At 31.5% G+C, this 22,918-nt stretch overlaps 1 protein-coding gene across 1 annotated transcript in view; it reads right to left on the bottom strand.

The window, feature by feature from the left end:
• The window catches only part of LOC113371636 (serine/threonine-protein phosphatase 2A regulatory subunit B'' subunit delta-like), a 103,418-nt gene that overhangs the window by 52,239 nt on the left and 28,261 nt on the right, over nt 1-22,918 (bottom strand). The window contains exon 2 of the mRNA XM_026612282.1: nt 19,888-21,588. Within this exon, the coding sequence (XP_026468067.1) occupies nt 19,888-21,009 (1,122 nt within the window). The 5' untranslated portion in view covers nt 21,010-21,588. The remainder of the gene's footprint in view (nt 1-19,887; nt 21,589-22,918) is intronic.

Genomic DNA, 22,918 nt, shown 5'->3' on the forward strand with positions numbered 1-22,918 from the left:
CTGGAATTTCCCGTACCAAAAATTATTATTTTAAAAACGATTAACATTTTTGAAAAAATTTTACTTCGAAAAAATTAGAGAGAAACTATAAATTTGACAAAAAATTACTTTTTTTGAAAACAAAATTTTTTTGAAAAAAAAAAGTTTTTTCATTTGACCTACTTTGGAAATCTGAACGTTTTTCAAAGCAATCGTACTGCTTATCTGCATAGAGACAAATGTCAAAGCGCGAACTGCCGCGCCGCCGTCTAAGGATAAGCATTGGTACGGAACCCATAAAAGTAAAAAAAAAATTATACTTATTGTTAAAATCTTTATAAAATATCTGATAATTTGATGTGCATATTTCTAATGATCATTTTTGACCGCCAATGGCTCATTTTTTTACTTTTTCCTCCATATCTCCGAAACCGCTAGACCTACCTTCATGAAAATTTGATCGATTCTTCATCTTGTCAATACAAGTGAAATTTTAAATTATTCAAATCGGACGCTCCGTTCTCTTAAAAAACTGAGTTACCGTTTCGGCACTTTTTTGCCCCGTATCTTCGGAACGGCTAGACCTGCCTTCGCCAAAAACTAATCAGCACGTCTCCTTATCATACGAATCGAATGTTTTTTGAATTATTCAAATCGGTTGATCCATGTTCCCGAAATCGTCGACGAAATTTGTATAGGCACATACACACACACGCACAATACACACACACACACACACACATCCATTTTTTCTAAGGTATGCCAAATGTTCAGAACCTTTGAAACGTAAAGATATATCAAAATTTTCATTTCGATTTTTTTGCGATTACTATAACTTGCCCTACGGAAAATAACTAATTTATTGCAAATTGGTAAGAGAAGAGGAAAAACATATGAATAGTTCATGCACTGCAGAGCACGTCACATATATTCATGTTCCTGGATCATATTTAATAGCATTTGCAAGAGCCAACCTAATCTGAAACTGATTCTATTAAAATTGTATTAGCACTTTTACAATTTCAAGATTTTGATATATTATTACAGCGCTTTTCATTAATTCATTAAAGTTGATTTACGAAAGAAGCCAGTAATTCATTTTTTATGAATTCCAAATTATATGTTATGTGGCATGTCAGCGAACTGACTAATATTATGACAATATTTATGCATAAATTCTTATTTATAGTATATTTTTATCTATAGTATGCTATTAAATTATGACTTGATTAATTGATATTTTATTTGCGTTCTATAATTCTTGACAGTAATAACACATTTTTATAATTATTGTTTGATTTTCTGTATTAATTTGTTTAGCACCAAAGCCAACCATTTTATATTTTAACTATCGCCATTGCCACTGACTATAAAATATATATTTGTTAAATTGAAATTCGTTTGATTTCATTTAGACGTTTAATTACATAAACTATACTACAGTATAGTTACTATACTATTAATATTTACTAAAAATAAATTTCAAGAATCTTACAAATATATTTTGCTTACTGCATTCTCCATCAATACCTTTCCATTGTAATAAGTTTCCATAAAATTGGCAACATAAAAATACATAATATTTATTGATTTATTTAGCAGATAATAATATATAATATTGAACTGTTACCAACCCGTGATGGACTACCATAGAAACGCATTACAAACCGTTGCATTCAAATATTACAATATAATCATAGAAATGTTCTCTATACTGTTCAATAATGCGTACCCCACACCAGAGGGTCTACTGTTCCCAAGTAAATGATCTAAATACAGATCAAACTTAGTTTAAGAATATTTGTCAAAAATAATTGAATTACCAAAAATATTAATTTCGACTATGAACTGAGATTTTTAATATAGCCGCCTATGTAAAAAAAAGAGTGCGCGTAAGGATCACACGCGATTGAAGCAAAACTTATTTGCTACTGTACAAAGTAGCAAATTTAAGATTTTTTTTTTTATTCTGCAATCTGTTTTACATGAGCAACATTAAGCATAGATTGCTAACAATGATTATTAACTTCCCGTAGGGTAAGTTATAGTAATCGCAAAAAAATCGAAAATGAAAATTTTTGCATTTCTCGACGTTTCAAAGGTTTCTGAATATTTTGGCATACCTTAGAAAAAATGGATGTATGTGTGTGTGTGTGTGTGGGTGTGTGTGTGTGTGTGTGTGTGTGCGTGTTTGTATGTATGTGCGATAAAAATTTTCGTCGACGATTTCGGGAACACCGATCAACCGATTTGAATAATTCAAAAAACATTCGATTCGTATTGATAAGGAGACGTGTGATTAGTTTTTGGCGAAGTTAGGTCTAGCCGTTCCAAAGATACGGCGCAAAAAGTGGCGAAAACGGTAACTCAGTTTTTAAGAGAACGGAGCGTCCGATTTTAATAATTCAAAAAACATTTTACTTGTATTGACAAGGTGAAGAATTGATCAAATTTTCATAAAGGCAGGTCTAGCGGTTTCGGAGATCTAATGAAAAAGTATAAAAAAATGCCATTTGGCGGTCAAAATGATCATTTAGACATATGCACATCGAATTATCAGATATTTTATAGAGATTTTAACAATAAGTATAATTTTGGTTCACATTCCTATGGGTTCCGTACCAATGTTTACGCGTTAGACGTCGACGCGGCGCTTACGCAGTTTGATATTTCGTCTTTATGCAGTTAAAGCAGTACGATTGCTTTGAAAAAAAGTTTAGATCTTTCAAAATATGTCAAAATAAAGAAAACATTTTTTTTTAAAAAAAAATATTGAAAAATTTTTTTTTTTCAAAAAAAAGTAATTTTTTGTCAAAAATCTTATTTTTTCGAAGTAAATTTTTTTCAAAAATGTATATCAAAAATTAAACACTGCAATTTATAGAACAAATTTATTTCCAATAGCTCAATTTATTTTAATGCCAAAGGTTATACAATTTTTTAGTCATACCTGTAAAATGTATAAATTGAATGATTTTTTGTTTATTCACGACTAAAACATTGATTTTCCAAATTTATCACACAAAAAATCATCGTCAGCCTTTGTGATTTATGGTCATAGCATAAGATGCACGTGTTGAAAATTGAAGTCTTTTAAAAGGTATAACAAATTCAGAAAGAATTAATATATAGCATTCGCGGTAAAGGTACAATAACACCTTGGACCCAAAATAATTGCTTCAATAATGTTGCCTATTATTTTTATAATTTCGTACCAAATTTTAACTGGCTTCAGTAATTTTAATATTTAAATTACATTTTTCTCGCCAATAATTCAATATACATTATCATTTATGTTCATATTTGAAGTGAATTAATTTATCAAATCCTGTTCACATGTGATCTTTTCAACCTACGATCAACAAAATTATTGCAGTAAATGCAGAGGAAAAGAACGTGTGTCGGAAATAGGCTAATCTTTATCTTAAGTTCATAAACTCACTCATAAACTATTTGATTTAAATGAAAAAAACATTGTAAGCGTCTTTTATCTCCATGATAGCTCACTCATTTTACACGCAGAAACACTCATTTTAAAGCTTATTTTGAGCACTATAAAACCTCATTTTCATATCTAGCCTAATATTGTTCCTAGAACAAATCATAGAACAGCGATTTACTAAGATTTTAATTGATATAATTTTGTTCATTACATGATTTTTATTAAAATGTATATTTTTAAAAATATTTGCGAGAAACGATGAAAAACGCAAAAAAACAAATTTTCAGTAGCCAGTAACTTGAAAACTTTTTTGAAAAACATGATTAAACATTTTTCTCTTCTAATTAGTTCTTTTATCGATATCCGACGTTATTTTGAAAGAGATACAATTGCACCACTGAAAAAGGATGTCATCACCCTGGGAAGTGGCAAAGGAGTTTAAATTATTTTCACTTTTAAACTTGAGATTAAGTTGAACCTAATTCCAAAATTTTATGCAAATTGGAGCAAATTAAAAATATTCAGACCCAAAACGCTTCATTGACTTGACTAAATATTACGTATTCAATGCCAAACATATGAATTTTTGACAGAATGAAACTTCTAGATAATTTTTGGAGTAAATAAATAATTTTTGTATTGTGATTTAGTAAAGTAAGGCAAAACACGACTGCATTTAAAAGTTAAAAATAATAATCTGTCAAATTGTATTATAGGCTAAGTTTGATGTGTAATCACTGACAGGCGCATGCGCAGACTGCATCATCACCTGTTAGACGCATGTTGACGTAAATCTTATATTATTTTAATTTTTGGCACACCTCAGCTGCTTTTCGGCAATAATAATGTAGACATTACATTTTTTTCATTCATAGTCATAAATAAATTATATTTTAATATTGCCTTAGCTTATAAGTGAATAGAAATGTTTGGCAAATGACAGTCTTCGCTTGTTTTTAATGTCAAACAATGCTTCAAATATTTTCAGGGTCAAACAATGATAAGCGGTTTTTTGTAATTTTTTCCATTTATTTCTACAATCTAACTATATTTCTATGAATCTAAAAATTCTAGAAAATTTCCAGGAATTTTCAGGAAGATTCATGAAAATCCGAATTATAGCTTAGGAGGATTAACCGTTCATACATAATTACATAAGAATATTATATATGTAAGATATATATATATATATATATATATATATATATATATTCGTGAATGTTGATTTCCAGCGAATCGTAAAAATAAAAAAAACAATAAAAAATAAAATATTTATTCATACGTTTCGACACTCTTGTCATCATTCAGCATTTTTTTTTATGTTTTTACAGTATCTAAAAGAATTTGTACAAAGTTTAAAAAGATTAAACTAAAATATATTTAGATTAAAAAATGACAAGTAAAAATTGATACATACCACACCAGGAAAAATAATATCAAAAATTAAAAAAATATAGAAAATAAACAACAATAAAATTACATTTTTTTTGTTTTAAATTTAAACTAAAGATTTATGTAGTGTTCGTTGCAAGCAAAGAGCCGAGCGTGCCCGATAAAAAAACCGAGGATTTACGAAAGACGTTGTTAAATGAACGTTTTTTGTTAGATTTTAATTTTGACAATACTTTCAACTCGCTTTTCACTCCCTTAAGGGGGGCGATACATGTAATCGCCTTAATTTTTACCGTTTTTTGAGGACTTTTTAAACTGGGAAGGAATGACTGAATCTTTTTGAACTTTTTTAGGGTTATTTATTATATATTAAAATACACAAAAAAAATTTAAAAATTTTTTTTTTTTTAAATGGCTGCCGTAAAAATAAATCTGCCAAGACCCTCCCGGAAAAAGCCATCAATTTGCTGGCGTTCTCACTTTTCGTACGGTGATCTGAAATCAAAAAAATTAGTTTGTACGTGTTCATAAAACATATATCTTCTAGTTAAACCAAAAAAAAAATTAAAAAAGTCACAAAATCGTAAATTGGCACACCTCAGAAAAAAAGTTCGATTTTTCACCTTTTTTTCAATGTTTTTTTTTTGGTAAAAGGGTTAATTTTTGAAATTTTTTTTGGTATGTTTGAGGTTTAACTAGAAGCTATTACTGTAAAGTAGATGTGTGCAAAATTTCATTGGAATCGGTTGAGAACTTTTTGAGTTATCCCGCCCGCAACTTTCAAAAATGTAGTTTTGAGAAAAACGCGTTTAAAGTTTTGGACACATAGAAACTGTATGATTAAAGTGTCTTACCGATTAATCAGCGATTCCAGGACCATATAGAAGTCCTTCGGTACGTTCAAGGAACTCGTTTTTCTTTGCAAGTTCCTGCAGACACATGCTTGACGAGCTTGTTTGGTGGCCAAAGAGCTGCGGCGGTTTTCTCGATTCACTCTTTGCTCATCGATTTTCTCTTTATATGACATGGATTGGCGGCCAATAACAATTTGCAGTGAGTTCATAAGTTGTAAGATAAAATTTAACCCATCATTGAACAACCCTGCAGATATAAAAGCACTAATCTCTACGATCTTCCGTCCAGAGTTGAGATGCTTTGGACAGAGGCGCCAGACAGTAGAATTATAACTTTCATTTGCATTCTGAGTTGTGACCTCCTAAACATCTTTCAAGCAAGTCATCCCGAGATAAATCGTCAAAAATTAATATGAGGTTGAACATCAGGATGTAATGGAGTTGGGTGTTTAATTTCTTTGGGATTTTCTCCTGAAGATTCAGCTTTGCGCCATAATTTTGTTTTGAATATTTACAGGCATATTTTTGAGATGTTATTCTAAAGATTTATGAAAAAAAAAAACGATTTTTTTTTACATGTATCGCCCCCCTTAAAGTCTAAAACTCCAGTTGAGCGTATTACTGATGTTTACAAAACGGACTGTAATGATTGTAATTGTTGTTGTATTGGCGCAATAAATCTACAAGGGAAATAACCAACAGGCTAATTCAACACTGTGGGACTCTAGCAAAAAAGACCCTGTTGAACAAAATATATTACATTAGATATTATTTCAGAATCAATAATAAGTATATACTTTCAATATTTTATTAACTTCCCGTAGGGCAAGTTATAGTAATCGCAAAAAAAATCGAAAATGAAAATTTTTATATATCTTTACGTTTCAAAACCTTCTAAACATTTTAGCATACCTTAGAAAAGTTGGATGTATGTGTGTGTGTGCGGATACAAATTTTCGTCGACGATTTCGGGAACACGTATGAAGCGATTTGGATAATTCAAAAAACATTCTATTCATATTGATAAGAAGACGAAGGCAGGTCTAGCCGTTCCGAAGATATGGAGCAAAAAGTGCCACAAACCGTAATTCAGTTTTTAAGAGAACGGAGCGTCCGATTCAAATAATTCAGAAAACATTTTACTTGTATTAACAAGATGAACTGATCAAATTTTCATGGAGGCAGGTCTAGCGGTTTCGGAGATCTAGTAAAAAAAAGTAAAAAAAATGCCATTTAGCGGTAAAAAATAATCATTAGACATATGCACATCAAATTATCAGATATTTTATAGAGATTTTAACAAAAATAATGAATGTTGTTTACATTTCTATGGGTTCCGTACCAATGTTTATCCGTTAGACGGCGACGCGGCGCTTACGTCCTTCGATATTTTGTCTCTATGCCGTTAAAGCAGTACGATTGCTTTGAAAAAAAGTTCAGAATTTCCAAATTTCAAAATAAATTTTTCTTCAAAAAGTCTTTTTGTCAAAAATGTTAATCTTTTTTAAAAAAAATAATTTTTGGTACGGAAAGTTCCAGCAATTTGCTTTAAGGCACGATGCCATGCGCTCCACTAGTATTATATATTAATCATACATCAACACTGTCAAGGGCAAAACCACTGGATGTAGTTTTTAGATTTTAATCTCCTGTATAATCTGAACAATTAATTTTTTATCTTATATAGAAAGATAATCCAGAAAATAAATAAAAAAAACTTCACTTTTTAACTTCAGTCTTGTAAGTTGTTCATATGCAGTTATGTACAATTAATTTTACAATGCTTGGACACCCTTATATATGAGGATTTAGATTTGGAGAATTGTCTTACTTACTCTATTCAAACAATTTTATTTTTATAAATGATTTTAACTGTTAAGCGAGAAAAACTAAACTACTAAAACTTCTTTAATCACTATAAAAATCAGAATAAATTTTTTTGACACCAAAAATTTTGTGTTAAAAATCGCGTAAAGACACCTAGAGGTAAAGATAAAGCAAAGTGTTGCATGGAAGTTAAAATTATTATTGTAAGTTCTCTCTTACAAAAATAATTGTTTAAGAAAATAAATACGTTTACTGGAAACAAGTTGTAAATTTCCAAGTCAAATTCATTAATTTACGTTCCCGAAATAATTTAAATTTAAATTATGATGTGATATAATTAATAAATGAATTTAAGTGGAATAAGCATAATGTAGCCATAGGACACTGTAACAGAGACAAATTTTCAGAAAAGATCACTTGTGATATATTTTAGTCTTTCTTGCACGAGCACTTGCAAACATTCTGGCTCAATGCCAAACATTCTTGGTAAGTCAACCATCTCGACAAATGAAATTTCTGCAATGTTTTTATTTTCAATCAAGACGTTTCTATAAATCTGATTTTATGATTGAATGAAAATCCACAGCAAAAGATAGCATTCATTGAAATGTTATTGTATCATCAGATGTAATAGATGGGAAGCAAATATTTCTCAGAGATCAATTTATTTTTTATTATTATATATTACTAGCTGACCCGGCAAATGTTGTTTTACAATGTAATGCAATGCAAGATTTATTTCTAAAAAAAGTCAAAATCTTATTAATTTATTGTAAGTGTTTAAGGGGGTCTTCCTATGTGATGGGTTGAAAAAATCGACTTTTTTTCATAAATTGCTCCCTTAACATGTCTAGAATACGGTAGTAAAGCGATTTTAGAAAATTCGAAGTTGTTTTTAAGATACAGCAGCTAAACCGTATGGAGATACTGCGATAACAAAAAAAGAATGTGTGGGTCACGTAGAAAAGAGGATGGGAACACGACTTCGGGCTGTTAAAAAGGATAAAACCAATAAAGGAATAGGAGGAAAAGGAGCAGGTAAACTTACTGATAAAGTTATCCAAGAAATTACAAAATTCTACGGATTAGCAATTCGACGCCATCCAGATTCGCTTGAAGATATGAGAAAGGAAGTTTGGGCAACGTACTATCACAAATGTTCTTCTGATCAAAACCCTCAGCATCAATTTTGTCCAGAAGGCAAAGACAGTTGGTGTAAATGACGTAAGGCTGAAGCTAATAATGAACTGGACCAATTTCATCACGATAAACCACCTCTAATTCCGCAAGTCCAAGAAGCTATCAAACCGGTTTTCGAAGATTTATCGAAAGACGAATTATTAATTCGTTGTTTAGGAGCAGAGACACAAAACAATAACGAATCTTTGAATTCTTTGATTTGGTTTTTCGCTCCTAAACATCTTCATTCTGGTTCCAAAATTGTTGAAATTGCTAGCTACTTAGCAGTTATCTTTAATAAAGGTTTTCAAGGTATTTCAATAGTTATGTCGATTATGGGATGCCCTGTTGGTCGTGAAGCCCAAGCGTATGTTGAGAAACGGGATGAAAAGCAAATCTTACGTTCTGAGCGGCGCGTAAGTGATGTCTCGTTAAACAAGCCAGGATTGACTCAAGAGCTGAACAATCTGCTTCAAAAGAGTTTCACGAGGAAGAGGGATCAGGCATTGCCGATTGAGGGTAAGTTGATATTTTAATAGTTTTTAACGGACTTGAAACTTTAAACGCGTTTTTCTCAAAACTGTTTTTCAAACTTTCCTCCATTGTATCTCAGAAACGGCTGGACCAAATTACTTGAAATTTACAGGGCACACTCAATATATTTAAACGCATGGAATGAATTGTTATCAATCAAAAATTTTCAAAACTTCGATTTTTTACAGCAAAAAACAAAAAAAAAAACGCCTAATTTGCAACTTTTATTTCAAATGTCTATCAAAAATCCAATTTTTTTATATTCATTTGATTATAGGATCTTTCCGTGCTTTTAAGCCTACAAATTAAAACGCCGTTTATTTATTTTTTTCAGATAAGCTGTTCAGCCGGAATCGTGGAGGAAGTGGGAGCTCTTTTTTTCGAGGCGGGTGTGTTCAGAGCGCTGTAACTCTAGTTTGACTGAATATTTTTAGCTGAAATTTTATATTTATACTGTCCAAATATGTGTTAATAAATGATAAAAAACTTGGAGCTCTAAATATTTACTGGTCGTAGAAAAAAAATCCTAAAATATCCCTAAAAAACAGGCTGTCACATAGGAAGACCCCCTTAAGGATATGGTGTATGAGTGGTAAAGGCAATGAAGTAATATAAAAACAATAAACCCCTAATTTTTCTGTTTCCAATATAATTTATACTAACAATATATCTAAACGTTTCGATTTAGCTTGAGAAATCAAATAACATATATATTTATAATCTAATATGTAATTTAAACATCTAAATTTTCCAAAAATCATTCGATATTCCCAACATTTGCTAATTTTTATAATTTTGAAACATTTCATTCTATTCAAAACATTTATAAAAAGAGAAGCAATGTTCAAGATCAATTATAAATATACAATAATGTATTTCAATCGATTTACAGTAGCGGGAAGTAAATTTTGAAAGAATTTTGATAAGAGCTAGATCGTCCGGTAAACTTATTTTTAATTTTCATGATTTTTTATCATGACACTATTTTTTATTCAAGGTATTAGTAAACAACCATAACACGTGGGCATATATTTTTAAATATTTATTATTTTTAATCATAAATATTTTTTTCATTTCATCCTGTTACTTTTTCTATTGAATATATAATCGAAAACTATAGTTATATTATTAAGGTATACCTTGGGGTTCTTAAAGCTTATAAGCTACGACTATAAATGAGTATACTGCAATTTAAAAATAAAACTTCTGTGAGAAATTTCATGTTTGAAAAAAAAAACTTTATCTTGAGCAGATGGAGAGTATCTGATGCAGTGTAGTGTTATGACTATCAATATCATTCTTAATTAACCCTTCGTCGGGCGCAGCCGATCTGACAGATACAGAGCCAATAATTTTTCATGCTGCACCTTGGTTGAAGGTTTTAGAAACCTCCACTCTTCAATAGCCTCCTAATTTTATATGTTTTATTTATGCGTCTTTATCATTATGTGTTTGACCTTCACATATAGTGGCAATCGGTATTTTGATCCTAGAGATACACTGCGCCCGAACGTGCAACATTTTGATACGTACGAATATTGCAATTTTTTGTGAATGGAAGTATTCTTTTTCTGTATTTCTTTACGTATTTTTGAATATATATCTCAATACTTTTCATTTAATTGCAATTTTTTGAAAGTATCTACGAGATTCACTCGTAGAATGTGTTACAAAATTGAGTCCATACATTTTATAGGCTAGTAAATATGGTGAGTGGTAAAAAAATGTATAATTTAGAAAAATAATATAATTTATAAAAACCAATTTAGAGATTCTAAGAATGCTGAATGATGATGCTGATGAAAATAATCTTCTTGACGATTTAGGCGATGAAAGTGGAAGTGACGAAGACCATCTAGAGAGTCGCGAAGTCGATTCTGAGACAGAACAAGAGGACGAACAGGATGGAAGTGAGGAACAAATAAATTTGAACAATAATGCTAAATATTTTATGAGTAGAGATAAATCTACAAAATAGTGTAGCAAACCTCCCTCTAATAGGATTCGAACAAAATCCCAGAACTTATTAAGACATTTACCAGGTGTTATAGGAAACGCAAAAAATGCTGCAACGACTATAAATTCTTGGAGTCATAGGAATGGTAAGAAAGATCTCCGAAGAAGATATTTTTTGAGAAAATTATCGCATGAACTTGTTTTTGGACAGCTAACAAGAAGAAGTGAAATCACAAGTAGGATTCCGTTCACTTTGCAGGCAGGACTCAAAAGATTCAGACCAAATTCACAGGAAAATGGCTCACAATAACAAGAAGAGCCACAAAAAAAACGGCGATGTGAACCATGTACATTAGAAGCTAATATCAGACGGTTTTCAATATTTTGTTGTGCTAAATGTCGAAAAGCACTGTGTTTACAACATGCGATTTTCTATGCAGTGCTTGTTTAAATGCTTCAATAAATGATAATATTTAATTATATACATTAAACTATCATTATTATATTACTTATTTTTTATAAAGTGACAAATGAAAAAAAAGTTAGAGACTGTGTATTTCAATAAAGAAAAGTGAGTGTAAATAATTTATGCATATATACACAGGTTTATATTTTTCTATATTTTATAATAAAATATTATTGAATTCTTTTTTTATTTATTTATTCAAAAAGTATACATTCTGAAATATAATTAAACAAAAAATAAACATGTTTGTAAAATAAGGAGCCTCCTGAGGATATACTTAAAAACCGTTGCTGTCGGATACACTGCGCCCGAACGTGTGCGTAACGGGACTGCGCCCGACGGGGGGTTAAAGTTCCTCTAACTAAGTAAAATAGGCGAATTTAAGAGAGAATTAGATTTAGGAGTTGGAATATTGAAAAATATTTGTGAACGCGAAGATAACCTTAAATTATTATTAAAGGATAGTAGATTAAGAATTAGAAAGCAAAAACATTACACCCCAATAACAAATTGGATTCAGGAAATTGCATAGAGCAGACTCATAGAATTGTCCATTATATAAATAAATCATTAGAAGGGAAAAAGTACTGTTCAGCAACATTCTTGGATATACATCAAGCATTTGATAAGGTATGGCATACTGAGCTATCCTATAAATTAACTAGCTGTAAGTGGAATTCTGTCTTAAGGCAATTAAGGTATCGTGCATTAAGGCAAATTGCTGGAACTTTCCGTACCGTAATTCAAAATTCGAGTAAATAAAAATAATCAATAATAATAATCAATAAAAGTTGATCAATGATTTGAAACTTTTAATAGAATTTCGAACCATATTAAATAATTCTATCCTAAATCATTTATTTTGAAATATTTTGGATATTCTGAACTTTTTTTCAAAGCAATCGTACTGCTTTAACTGCATAAAGACGAAATATCAAAGCGCGTAAGCGCCGCGTCGCCGTCTAACGCGTAAACATTGGTACGAAACCCATAGGAATGTAAACAAAATTTATACTTATTGTTAAAATCTCTGTAAAATATCTGATAATTCGATGTGCATATGTCTAATGTTCATTTTTGACCGCCAATGGCTCATTTTTTTACTTTTTCCTCCATATCTCCAAAGTCGTTAGACCTGCCTTTCCAAAAATTTGAACTGTAGTTCATTTAGTCAATACCAATAAAATGTTTTTTGAATTATTCGAATCGGACGCTCCGTTCTCTTAAAAACTGAGTTACCGTTTTCGGCACTTTTTGCCCCATATCTTCGGAACGGCTAGACCTGCCTTCGCCAAAAACTAATCAGCACGTCTTCTTATCAATACGAATCGAATGTTTTTTGAATTATTCAAATCGGTTGATCCGTGTTCCCGAAATCGTCGACGAAAATTTGTATCCGCACAAACATACATACACGCACACATGCACACATACACACACGCACACATACATCCATTTTTGCTAAGGTATGCCAAAATGTTCAGAAGGTTTTGAAACGTAAAGATCTCTAAAAATTTTCATTTTCGATTTTTTTGCGATTACTGTAACTTGCCCTACGGGAAGTTAGAAAATAATTTGACGCACTCTCTATATTTAATTATACGATCATAATTGTCAAATAGGAGTTTTTATGTAAATACTTTAGACACTGAAATATGGCGCCTTGGGGCCAATTCTATTGCTAATATGCACAACTAACACTTTGATCGCAACGTTCGCTGATGATACGTGCATTCTAGCCAGTCATAGATTCCAGCTAAGTTACTCCAAAACCATTCAAATCTATTAGAGAAATGGAAAAAAACATGGAGATTTGAAATGAATGGTTTGATTTAATTTAATTTACGTTGAACTTTCTCTATTTAGGATACCAAATAATCGATCTATATTCTAACTTAGAACGTACATTTGCATAGTACCTGCAAAGTAGTGAATTATTTGAATTAAATTCTTTACAGCTTCTTAATATCATTCTTAACGATCTATGAGATCTAATTAAAATATCAGCTATTTGATCTGTAAAAGACAAACAAGGGTTTGATATTTTATTACATCTATTTATGCAGGCGTTAGAGAGTTTATATCAAAATGTATTCGAAGGCGCTTATGTAAAAAACTAAGAATCTTGAATTTTGAGACATTTATATGTAAATTGTTATAGACACACCAGGAGTGGAATGATTCTAGTTGAGATTGCAATAATATGCAGTGATCAATAGAATTAATTTTGAGATGTAATTTGAGATCATCTGCAAACAATAGATGTGGACAACTACTAATTTCTGATATGTCAATGGGCCAAGAATGGATCCCTGATAAATACCTGAGCTGACATTTTCAAAATTGATAAAAAATCCTTTAAAATAGACAAATAGTTTATGATTTTCAAGATAACTCTTAAAAAATATATAAGTGAAGAATTATGACCAATCTTAGATAATTCAGTTAGAAGAATGTTATGATCAATTTTGTCAAAAGTCTACTGAAGTCAGTGTAAATAACATCAACTTGTCCCTTAGTTCCAAAATTTTCAGCTAACTTGTGGGGCGCATGGCATCGTGCCTTAAGGCAAATTGCTGGAACTTCCCGTAATTAACCGTAATTAAAAATCTTGGTACGAAACCAAAAAAAAATTTACACAAAATATGTACACATTATGAAAATCTCAATAAAATATCTGATAAATTAATGTACAATTGTATGTCCACATTTTTGACCGCCAAATGACATTTTTTTAACTTACTTTTATTGAGAGTCCATAACCGCCTTCACAAAAATTTAATCACTTCATCTTGTCAATACAAGTAAAATGTTTTTTGTAATATTAAAATCGTATACTCCGTTGTTTTAAAAACTGAGTTACCGTTTTTGGCACTTTTTGCTCCGCATCTTCGGAACGGCTAGACCTGCATCCACCAAAAACTAATCAGCACGTCTCCTTATCAATATAAATCGAATGTTTTTTGAATTATCCAAATCGGTTGATCAGTGTTCCCGAAATCGTCGACGAAAATTTGTATCCGCACACACACACACAAACATACACACACGCACACATACATCCATATTTCTAAGGTATGCCATAATGTTCAGAAACCTTTGAAACGTAAAGATATATAAAAATTATCATTTTCGATTTTTTTTGCGATTACTATAACTTGCCCTACGGGAAGTTAAAAATTGTTTAACACAAATTAGATTTGTAATTGTAGAACGAATTGACATGTATACATTTTGATTTGTCATTGTTATATATAGTCTATCAGTTTTCTTGTCTTCCAGTCTACCTGTCTATATAACTATCTGTCTACCTCTCCACCTGTCTATAGGTTCACCTGTCAACCTGTTTATCTCTCAACCTATTTGTCGGTCCGGGGATTTACCTAACAATTTCCCAAATTTTCAGGGCAATCAGACGTATGGTTTATGGAAAAAAAATTACTATAATAATTCCTACAAAATAGGGGTTGTGGTAAAAAATTGAAAATTTAGGGTTATATGTGTTTTTATGTACGTGTTATGAAAAAAAAAAGTTTTTTAAAAGTCCTCTGGGCGGCCAACTTTTATCACTTGGCTATAATCAAAATATACGAAAACCTGTCTCGAAACTCGAAACTTGCCTTTCAAATTTTCACAGTAAACCGACGTATGGTTTACGATTGCCTAACAATTACACACAGACACAGATAGACTAACATACATCAGTCAGTCACCAATTTTCCTGTTCAACAATTTACCTGTCTATCAATTTATCTTTCTGTCAATTTACTTGTCTACCAATTTACCTATCAACCTGCTTATCAATTTATTTTGCCAGCCTAAAAATTTATCTATCGACCCGTTTCACATGTTTACCAATTTACTTGTCAACCTGTTTATATATTTGTCTATCTAGCAGTTGTTCTGCCTACTATTTTACATATCTCCCAATTTAGCTGTCCACTAATTGGGGCTGAGGAGAAACTGCTACTGGGCGCGATTCCACGTGTGGATTGGAGAAACCCCTCCCTATTCCTGGTTCGCAAAGCCTGTTTAGCGATTAGGAACATAAGACAGGAAGTGAAATTAAGTAGCTCCCGTGTGCAAAACTCCTCTACATCCGGGTAAGGTTGGTCATTCAATTTGACCATGCATAGAATGGATAAGTAGAAAGCAGAACCGTTTACATAACAGAGGAGGAATACCTCAGTACAGGCAGCCAAGGTCGTCGTCATCATGCGAGCGTTTGAACAGGAAAGTGGAGCCCACGGCTTCGCTGTCAAGGAAAGCTACTAGAAATATAAAAATGAGCGTAAAAAATCAGACAATAAGGGCTTTAAAACGTCTCGAAACACTACTCAACGACATTCACAATGATTAAGTCGAAATTCAATATTCACATGAAGACAAAGGCGAAGTAGTGTTGCAATTGCCATGATGCGCTTTCTGGACCTAGACAATCAATGGTTGTAGAATTTACTACACGCTACGTCAAAGGAAAAGAGTCAAACAGTCGTCGGGATAAACAAATAAAGGGACACCAGAGCCAAAAACGACGAGAAATCGGAAGTAATTTAAAACTTGGGCAGGGGCAAGAAGAAGAACCGGAATTCTCCAGACCCGTCGTACGGTCATGTGATGAAGAAAAAAGACCCGAAGTTTGTGGCAGAGCAGAACAAAGCGACTGATTGGCATAAAGTCCAAACAGAAAAAGAAAAGAGAAGGCTGTCAAAGAGCAGATCGCAACATCCGAAGAACCGGCGGCATAATGATAAAAATCTAGAGAAAGTGCGCAGACAAAGGCCAAGGACTCTAAAAAACAATTGAGAGCATGCTTAAGGATGACCGTCAAAGTTATTTGCAAGAGGAGACAATCGAAATTAGAGACTCTGATGACGAAACAACTAAGGCCAATATTCAGACTGCTCTAAAAAAAATAGCTGGAGATGCCTGTGAAACACCAGTGGTGGCAATCAAGATGCGCAAAGTCTACAGTGGCACTCAAGCTACTACAGTAACGTTACAAGCGGCCATGGCGCAGAAATTGTTCAATGGAGGTGGCAAAATTCGGATTGGCTGTTTGGGAAGTAAACATTTAATAAGCCCACACAATGCTTTAAGTGTTGGCTGTTTGGGCATCACGGATTCCAGTGCAAAAGTAAAGTGATCCGTTCCAACCTTAGCATTAGATGCGGATAAGAAGGGCACAAAATCGCTAGCTGTCCAAAAAATGTGCGCTATGCGCTAAATATCGTAGCGCAGAGGATGCTGTCATCATGCTGGAACCTTCAGATGCCCGGTATATAAAGAAGCACTCGAGTATGAAAGTACTGCAGCTAAATTCAAATCACTGTGAAGCTGCACATGATCTACTTATGCAGACAGTGCGAGAAATGAAGCTTGACCTTGCGCTTTTAACAGCGCCATAGAAACAGTTAACTGGCCAACTATGAGAAGCGGGCACAATCTCCAAAGCCGTTATTTGGTCCTGTGGCAAGTTCTCTTTTCAGGGTACAGTTACCAATGACAGTGTCGGCTATGTCTCAGCAACAATAGATGGCATTCGCTTCTACAGCTGCTACGCACCACCTACCCTCTCCATTGTGGAATTTATTGACTTTATAGATCTACTGACCGAGGATGCGACGCAACATCATCCAGTGGCGATAGCTTTGGACTTCAACTCATAAATGAAAATGACAAATATATGTTTTAAGGTTAGGGCAGTAACGATAATTACAATATCAAATCAGTTGCATCTGGTTTTAAGTCAATTAGTACAGGACATATGCTTTACAATACAAAGACACATTTTTTAACTGATTTACATTCATGCAAAAAAAATTTAAAAATATGTTTATTATTATATTCAAAAATTAAAATTAATTTCAAAAGTTATATTAATGGCATGCTATAGGTATGTGTAAACATAGACATAAAAAAAATACTATACGTGAAAATTAAAGTATAAATATTATGTGTTTGATAATTTATTAAAAAAATAATTTGCAGACAGAAATATGAAATAATGAAAAATATGTATAAAAATATATGTATAAAATATTTATGGATAATAGGCATAAAAATGTTCAAGTCTATTGTAAATACACGTTGTTATATAACAAAGATAAAGATAACTTTATATTTTATTATTAGGTGGATTTTAATAAAAGCCACAGCAAAGCGTTGTTGGGTATGCTAGTATATATTAAATGGTGAATCCGTGAATTTATAAATATTGTGTAAAGCTTCGAACAGAGAATCGAATAATAATATGAAACCAAAAAGTTTTTTTAAAAATGTATTTATTATCGACGTTTCTAATCAAAGTACTTTCTATATTCAGGACATCTGTCAAGGATAATAGTCTTGATTATATATAAACAAACCAAAAACAATATATTTATTTTTTCATTCTCATATGTTAACAGCTTAACTATAAGCTGTTGGGCTACAACTTCTCCATACTTCGTATTTTTAGATAGATCTTGTTATATATGAGTATGTATGATGATCTTGATATATATGAGTTATTCTTTTAAACAAACAGACTTCGAAATTTTAGAATTGTTGAAGTTTTTTGTAACTTAAAAGTAAGCTAAGGTTTTCACCCAAATTGAATCCACTGAAAAAAACATAATTTTTCTTTTTTTCTCTGCAACAAAAATCTTTTTACTATTCGTTGAATACTCTGTTAATTCGGAAGATATCAAATACTTTCGAGCGCGAGTCGCGTTTTTCACGTCGGGGATTTTAAAGACTTGTACTCATTTGGCACTTTCGACTGATAATCGAAATAGGAAGGCCGGAGATTCCATCGACTTACCAAATGTTTGGAAATAGAACATTTGAACTTACTTAAAAGAAGGGTGACTAATATCATTACACAATGAAGCAAGAATAAATTAAAAAACTGACAGCAATTCGCTTTGCAATAACTATAAAATAATCCTTGACTATGTTACAAAACACCATCAAATCTGAATGAAGCGTGCAGTTCATTACTTTACCAAAAACATGTGTTTACCAGTCTTTTTTACACTTTCAAAAACTTTTTGTAAACACAATTCATTCAGTTTTTAGACGTCAATAACTCTGTACGTACTATAATGTAACACTAAATTGTCAACAAATCATATAGTTTTGAATGTTTCAATGATTAATTTGGTTTAATACTGTGTAATAGTGTTGCGTATTTTTGTTTGATTAATTTTCTGCAAGTACTTATAGGTAAGGTTTATAATTTTCTATCATTTCTCTATCTACATTAGTTATAGATCCTTTTAGTTATTCCACTGAATGAAGGTCTCGACGACCGAAGGTATGGTTAACTAAATCTTTTTCACAATTGCTTTAACTTGAATCAACAAAACTCATCAAAATATATATCAACACCAAATTGACATTCTTATATATATATATATATATATATATATATATATATATATATGTGTGTGGTTTGTTTTTTCTAAAAATTTTGACTTCCATCTCGGACACTTACAATAATATTATTCTGTATGGCACTGGCCTCGGATGCACATGTGTTACGTATAATATTTTATTTATTAATCACTTTTTATCTTTTATTCTTTTTAATAAAAAAAGAAATTACTGACAATTAGTGCTTGTCTTTAATTATTAATCTGTACAAGTTATATTAATATGTGTTAGTGATAATATAAATAATTCAAGTAAGTAATGTTTTATGCAATTCTCTTTAGTTAAAACTTTTCTTTTTACTATTGCTTACGTATATTCAATTTGTAACGTTACTTTCTGTTTTTTTTTTCTTTTTTTAAATTGTAGAACCACTGAGGATGACGTAGAATTTTACGTCGAAACGTATGGAAAAATAAAGATGTTTTGAAAAAAAATCTTTACTTTTTTTACTTGATGTTACGCCCTCCAAGAAATCTATCATACATTTCAACATCAAATTTAAACATTTTCAACATATATATATATATATATATATATATTATACATTAAGCTTCTTAAATACACATAAACAAATAAAATGAATAAAATATCATATAAAATTAGGAGAAAATTATCAATAAAATTAATTTCTCATAATAATTCCATCTATAAAAAAATATTTCGAGATTTGAATTAGATTTAAAAAGTTTAAAAACTCAAAATATCACCTATAGATAATTATCCAACTCATTTATTATACTCAACAAAAATGTGCATCAAATTATATACAGTGTCATTTTTTCATAGTGAAAGCTTAACCACTGCTTCTATTGAAAATATAAATAGTTAATAAATCTTACCTGTGCTTTAGCAGACTCTTTCTGCAGCAATCTGGGTGTTCTAAGTTCACTTGGACATCGTTCAAATATTAATACTCGTTCTGCAACACTCCCTCTAGTCAAAAAGGGTCTAACTGGTGACCCGTTTCTTAGCGCGTGATGAGCAGGTCTCTGGCCATTTTTCCACACAATGTTTTCACTTAATGCTGCAGGTTTAGCTGTTTCCACATTTGTTATAGTGCTCATTGTTTCTTTGAAAGCTGTAGGTTTCGCACAACGTTTAGGAAACTCGTCCAAATCACTTATTGGCTTTTGTAATATAGATTCATCTTCTGATTTCGATTTTAGAAACTCGTCTTCTAAATAACCGATAGCCTCTTTGAACGCAGGAGACTTCTTACATCTCAAACCATTGAAATCGTTTCCTGATTTATCGTTCCTGGTACATTTTTGTGGTATGTCTTCAATACCTGAATTACTCAAAATTGTTCCACTCTTTAAAGCATTTATTAACCTTTCTTCTTCTCTACTCACTTCATCCATTAAAAGTGCTGCTCCTTTGTTCGCTACATTGGCCCGTTCGCTCAATTTATTTTTCAGGGGCCAGGATTGAAGTATTGCCGGTCTTTCAGTAACCGTTAGTCCCGGGGGTTTTATAGGTTTAGCTGGCTTCTTCATAGGTTCCCTAATTTCCTTGGGGGTAGTATCCACCACGTTTTTGCGTGCATTTTCAAATTTCCGCAATGCGAACTGAATTGAAGATGGAACATTTTTTTGGCAATTTTGTTCACGAGCTGCTGCTACTCTAGCTTTGTCTTCTACAACAAAATTATTAACAAGTTTTTCTAAATTGTTGTTAGACATTTCGGGAGCTTGAGCCAATAAATCCACTGTAACCTGAGGAGACAAATTAACCTGAGGAGACCTGCAGGTTACAGTTTGTGATTTTCCAAGAGCTTTTCCGAAAGGCTCTGCTGGGCTACTATGACAATTTAAAATTTCAGACGGAGCTAATCCACGTGCCTTCCATGTTTGGTAGATAGCTTCAGCATGGTCAGAAATTTGCTTTGCAATTGCAGCTATATCTTCATCACCGGCATCCGCAAAGTTACCTCCGCGGACCGGTTTAGCCGTTGTCGCCATTATTTCTAATAACACTATCTATTTAAAATGCGGGCTCCTAAAAATTATTAAAGCTGACATTGTTTTCACTAACTTAATATTTTTGAACCAGAATTTCTTAGCATAGCAAAAAAATTTGTCACAGAGCACATCTAAATTTAAAAAAATGGATGAAAATACTGGTAAGTGTAAATCTATAACAACCGAATAACAAACAAAACATATTTTTTCGTGCTAACTTTTAATCATTTAAATGTAACAATGTCTTAGTAAAGTAATCACTCACACAGAAACACTAGATATAGTTCACATTTTGGTTCTTTGTTCGGTTGATAATGAACTATCATAACCGACACCAAAGAATATATTCACAAGTTAAATAGAGTATTTCTAGCATATTTACAATATGGAAAACATTTACTATTCAAATGCAACCTGCACCGATCTTCTCGTTGCACTAATGATCTTCAAACTTCAGCAAATGCAAGAGAAATGGTTGCTTCCTGACGTGTGTTTTGCGTGGACTCGTCCCAAGACCATTTCGGAAATCTCGTTTGTCGGTTCCCTCCCGTTCTTCCGCGGCGCCGATATATTTAGAATCTGAAAATAGCAAAATTAGAGCGGAGCGTTGTGAAAGATCAAATTTATAGTCAGAACAAGGAATAGTAAAGAAATATATTAAATGTATCTTACATACATTATCAATAATTTTTCCTGCAATTTTTATCTTCTCGAAAATTTATGTTTGCGCCAAATAATACCATGTGTTAATTTTATGTTTTCTCGATGTTTCAAGTCGTTATGAATCGTTTGGAAAAATTATATTTGAGAGTATCTTTCACAAAAAAGCCTGCACTAATTTCGGAACAATCAGAAATATTATAAGGTAATTTGAAAGATACTATTTTCGATGAATTACTTTATTAGTAAAAACAAAAATTTTATGTTCAAAAATAAATAATCGTAAATTTTACTACAATAATTATATCTAGATTCTATTTATTATGTTGAGAAATTACATGTGAGATTTTTTCTTAACTTGGCTTAAAGCAAAATGTCACCTATAATTAGTTAGTACTTGTAATTGTGAAATACTACAAATAATGTGATATGAGGCACTTTGAACCACGGCGACTAATGAACATTATGAAATAAAAAAGATAATATTTGATAACATAATGCAATGATATATATATATATATATATATATAATATAATATAATAAAATATAATATAATATATTAATAAGTAACAAATTATACAAATTATGTTACAAGAATTTCCACCTAAAATAATTTTTACTTGTTTTCAATATAAAAATAACTAGTGGTGTATAGCATCGCGCCTTAAGGCAAATTGATGGAACTTCCCGTACGAAGAATATTAAATGCTTTCAAATAGATTATTATAAATAATGTAACTTTCATTATTCTTATTGGATAAAAAGTAACTAAACAAAACTTAATGAATCGGATTAAAATGAAGAACATTGTCTATATTTCTAAGTATTATATAAACTAAACTGCAAAGAAATATTTATTTAAAGTAGGTAAGTGATGTTTAGAACTTTAGCTAAAATTAAAATTAAAATCCGAATTATTTTTCAATAATTCAAAAAAAATATTAAAAATTGAAAAAAAAATTGAAATAAAAAAAATTCTTTCCTTAACACAAGCAGAAAGTTTTTTAAATCATTCAAATTGGATGCTTAGTTCTCGCAAAAACTGCCAATTTTAGCATATTTAGCTCTATATCTCCGAAACGGCTGGACCCGCTTTTGCCAAAATCTGATTACCACTTCTACCTATCATTACAAATCGCATGTTTTTTGGATCATTCAAATCGGTTGATCCGTTCTCTTAAAAACCCACATTTTTAGCATTTTATTCCGAAGCCGCTGTCTTCGTCAAAAACTAATCAGCACGTGTCC

Source organism: Ctenocephalides felis, unplaced genomic scaffold (genome assembly GCF_003426905.1).
Source record: "Ctenocephalides felis isolate EL2017-DRISC unplaced genomic scaffold, ASM342690v1 CF-g0.4_SCAFFOLD_01492, whole genome shotgun sequence".
Classification (NCBI taxonomy): Eukaryota; Metazoa; Arthropoda; class Insecta; order Siphonaptera; family Pulicidae; genus Ctenocephalides; species Ctenocephalides felis.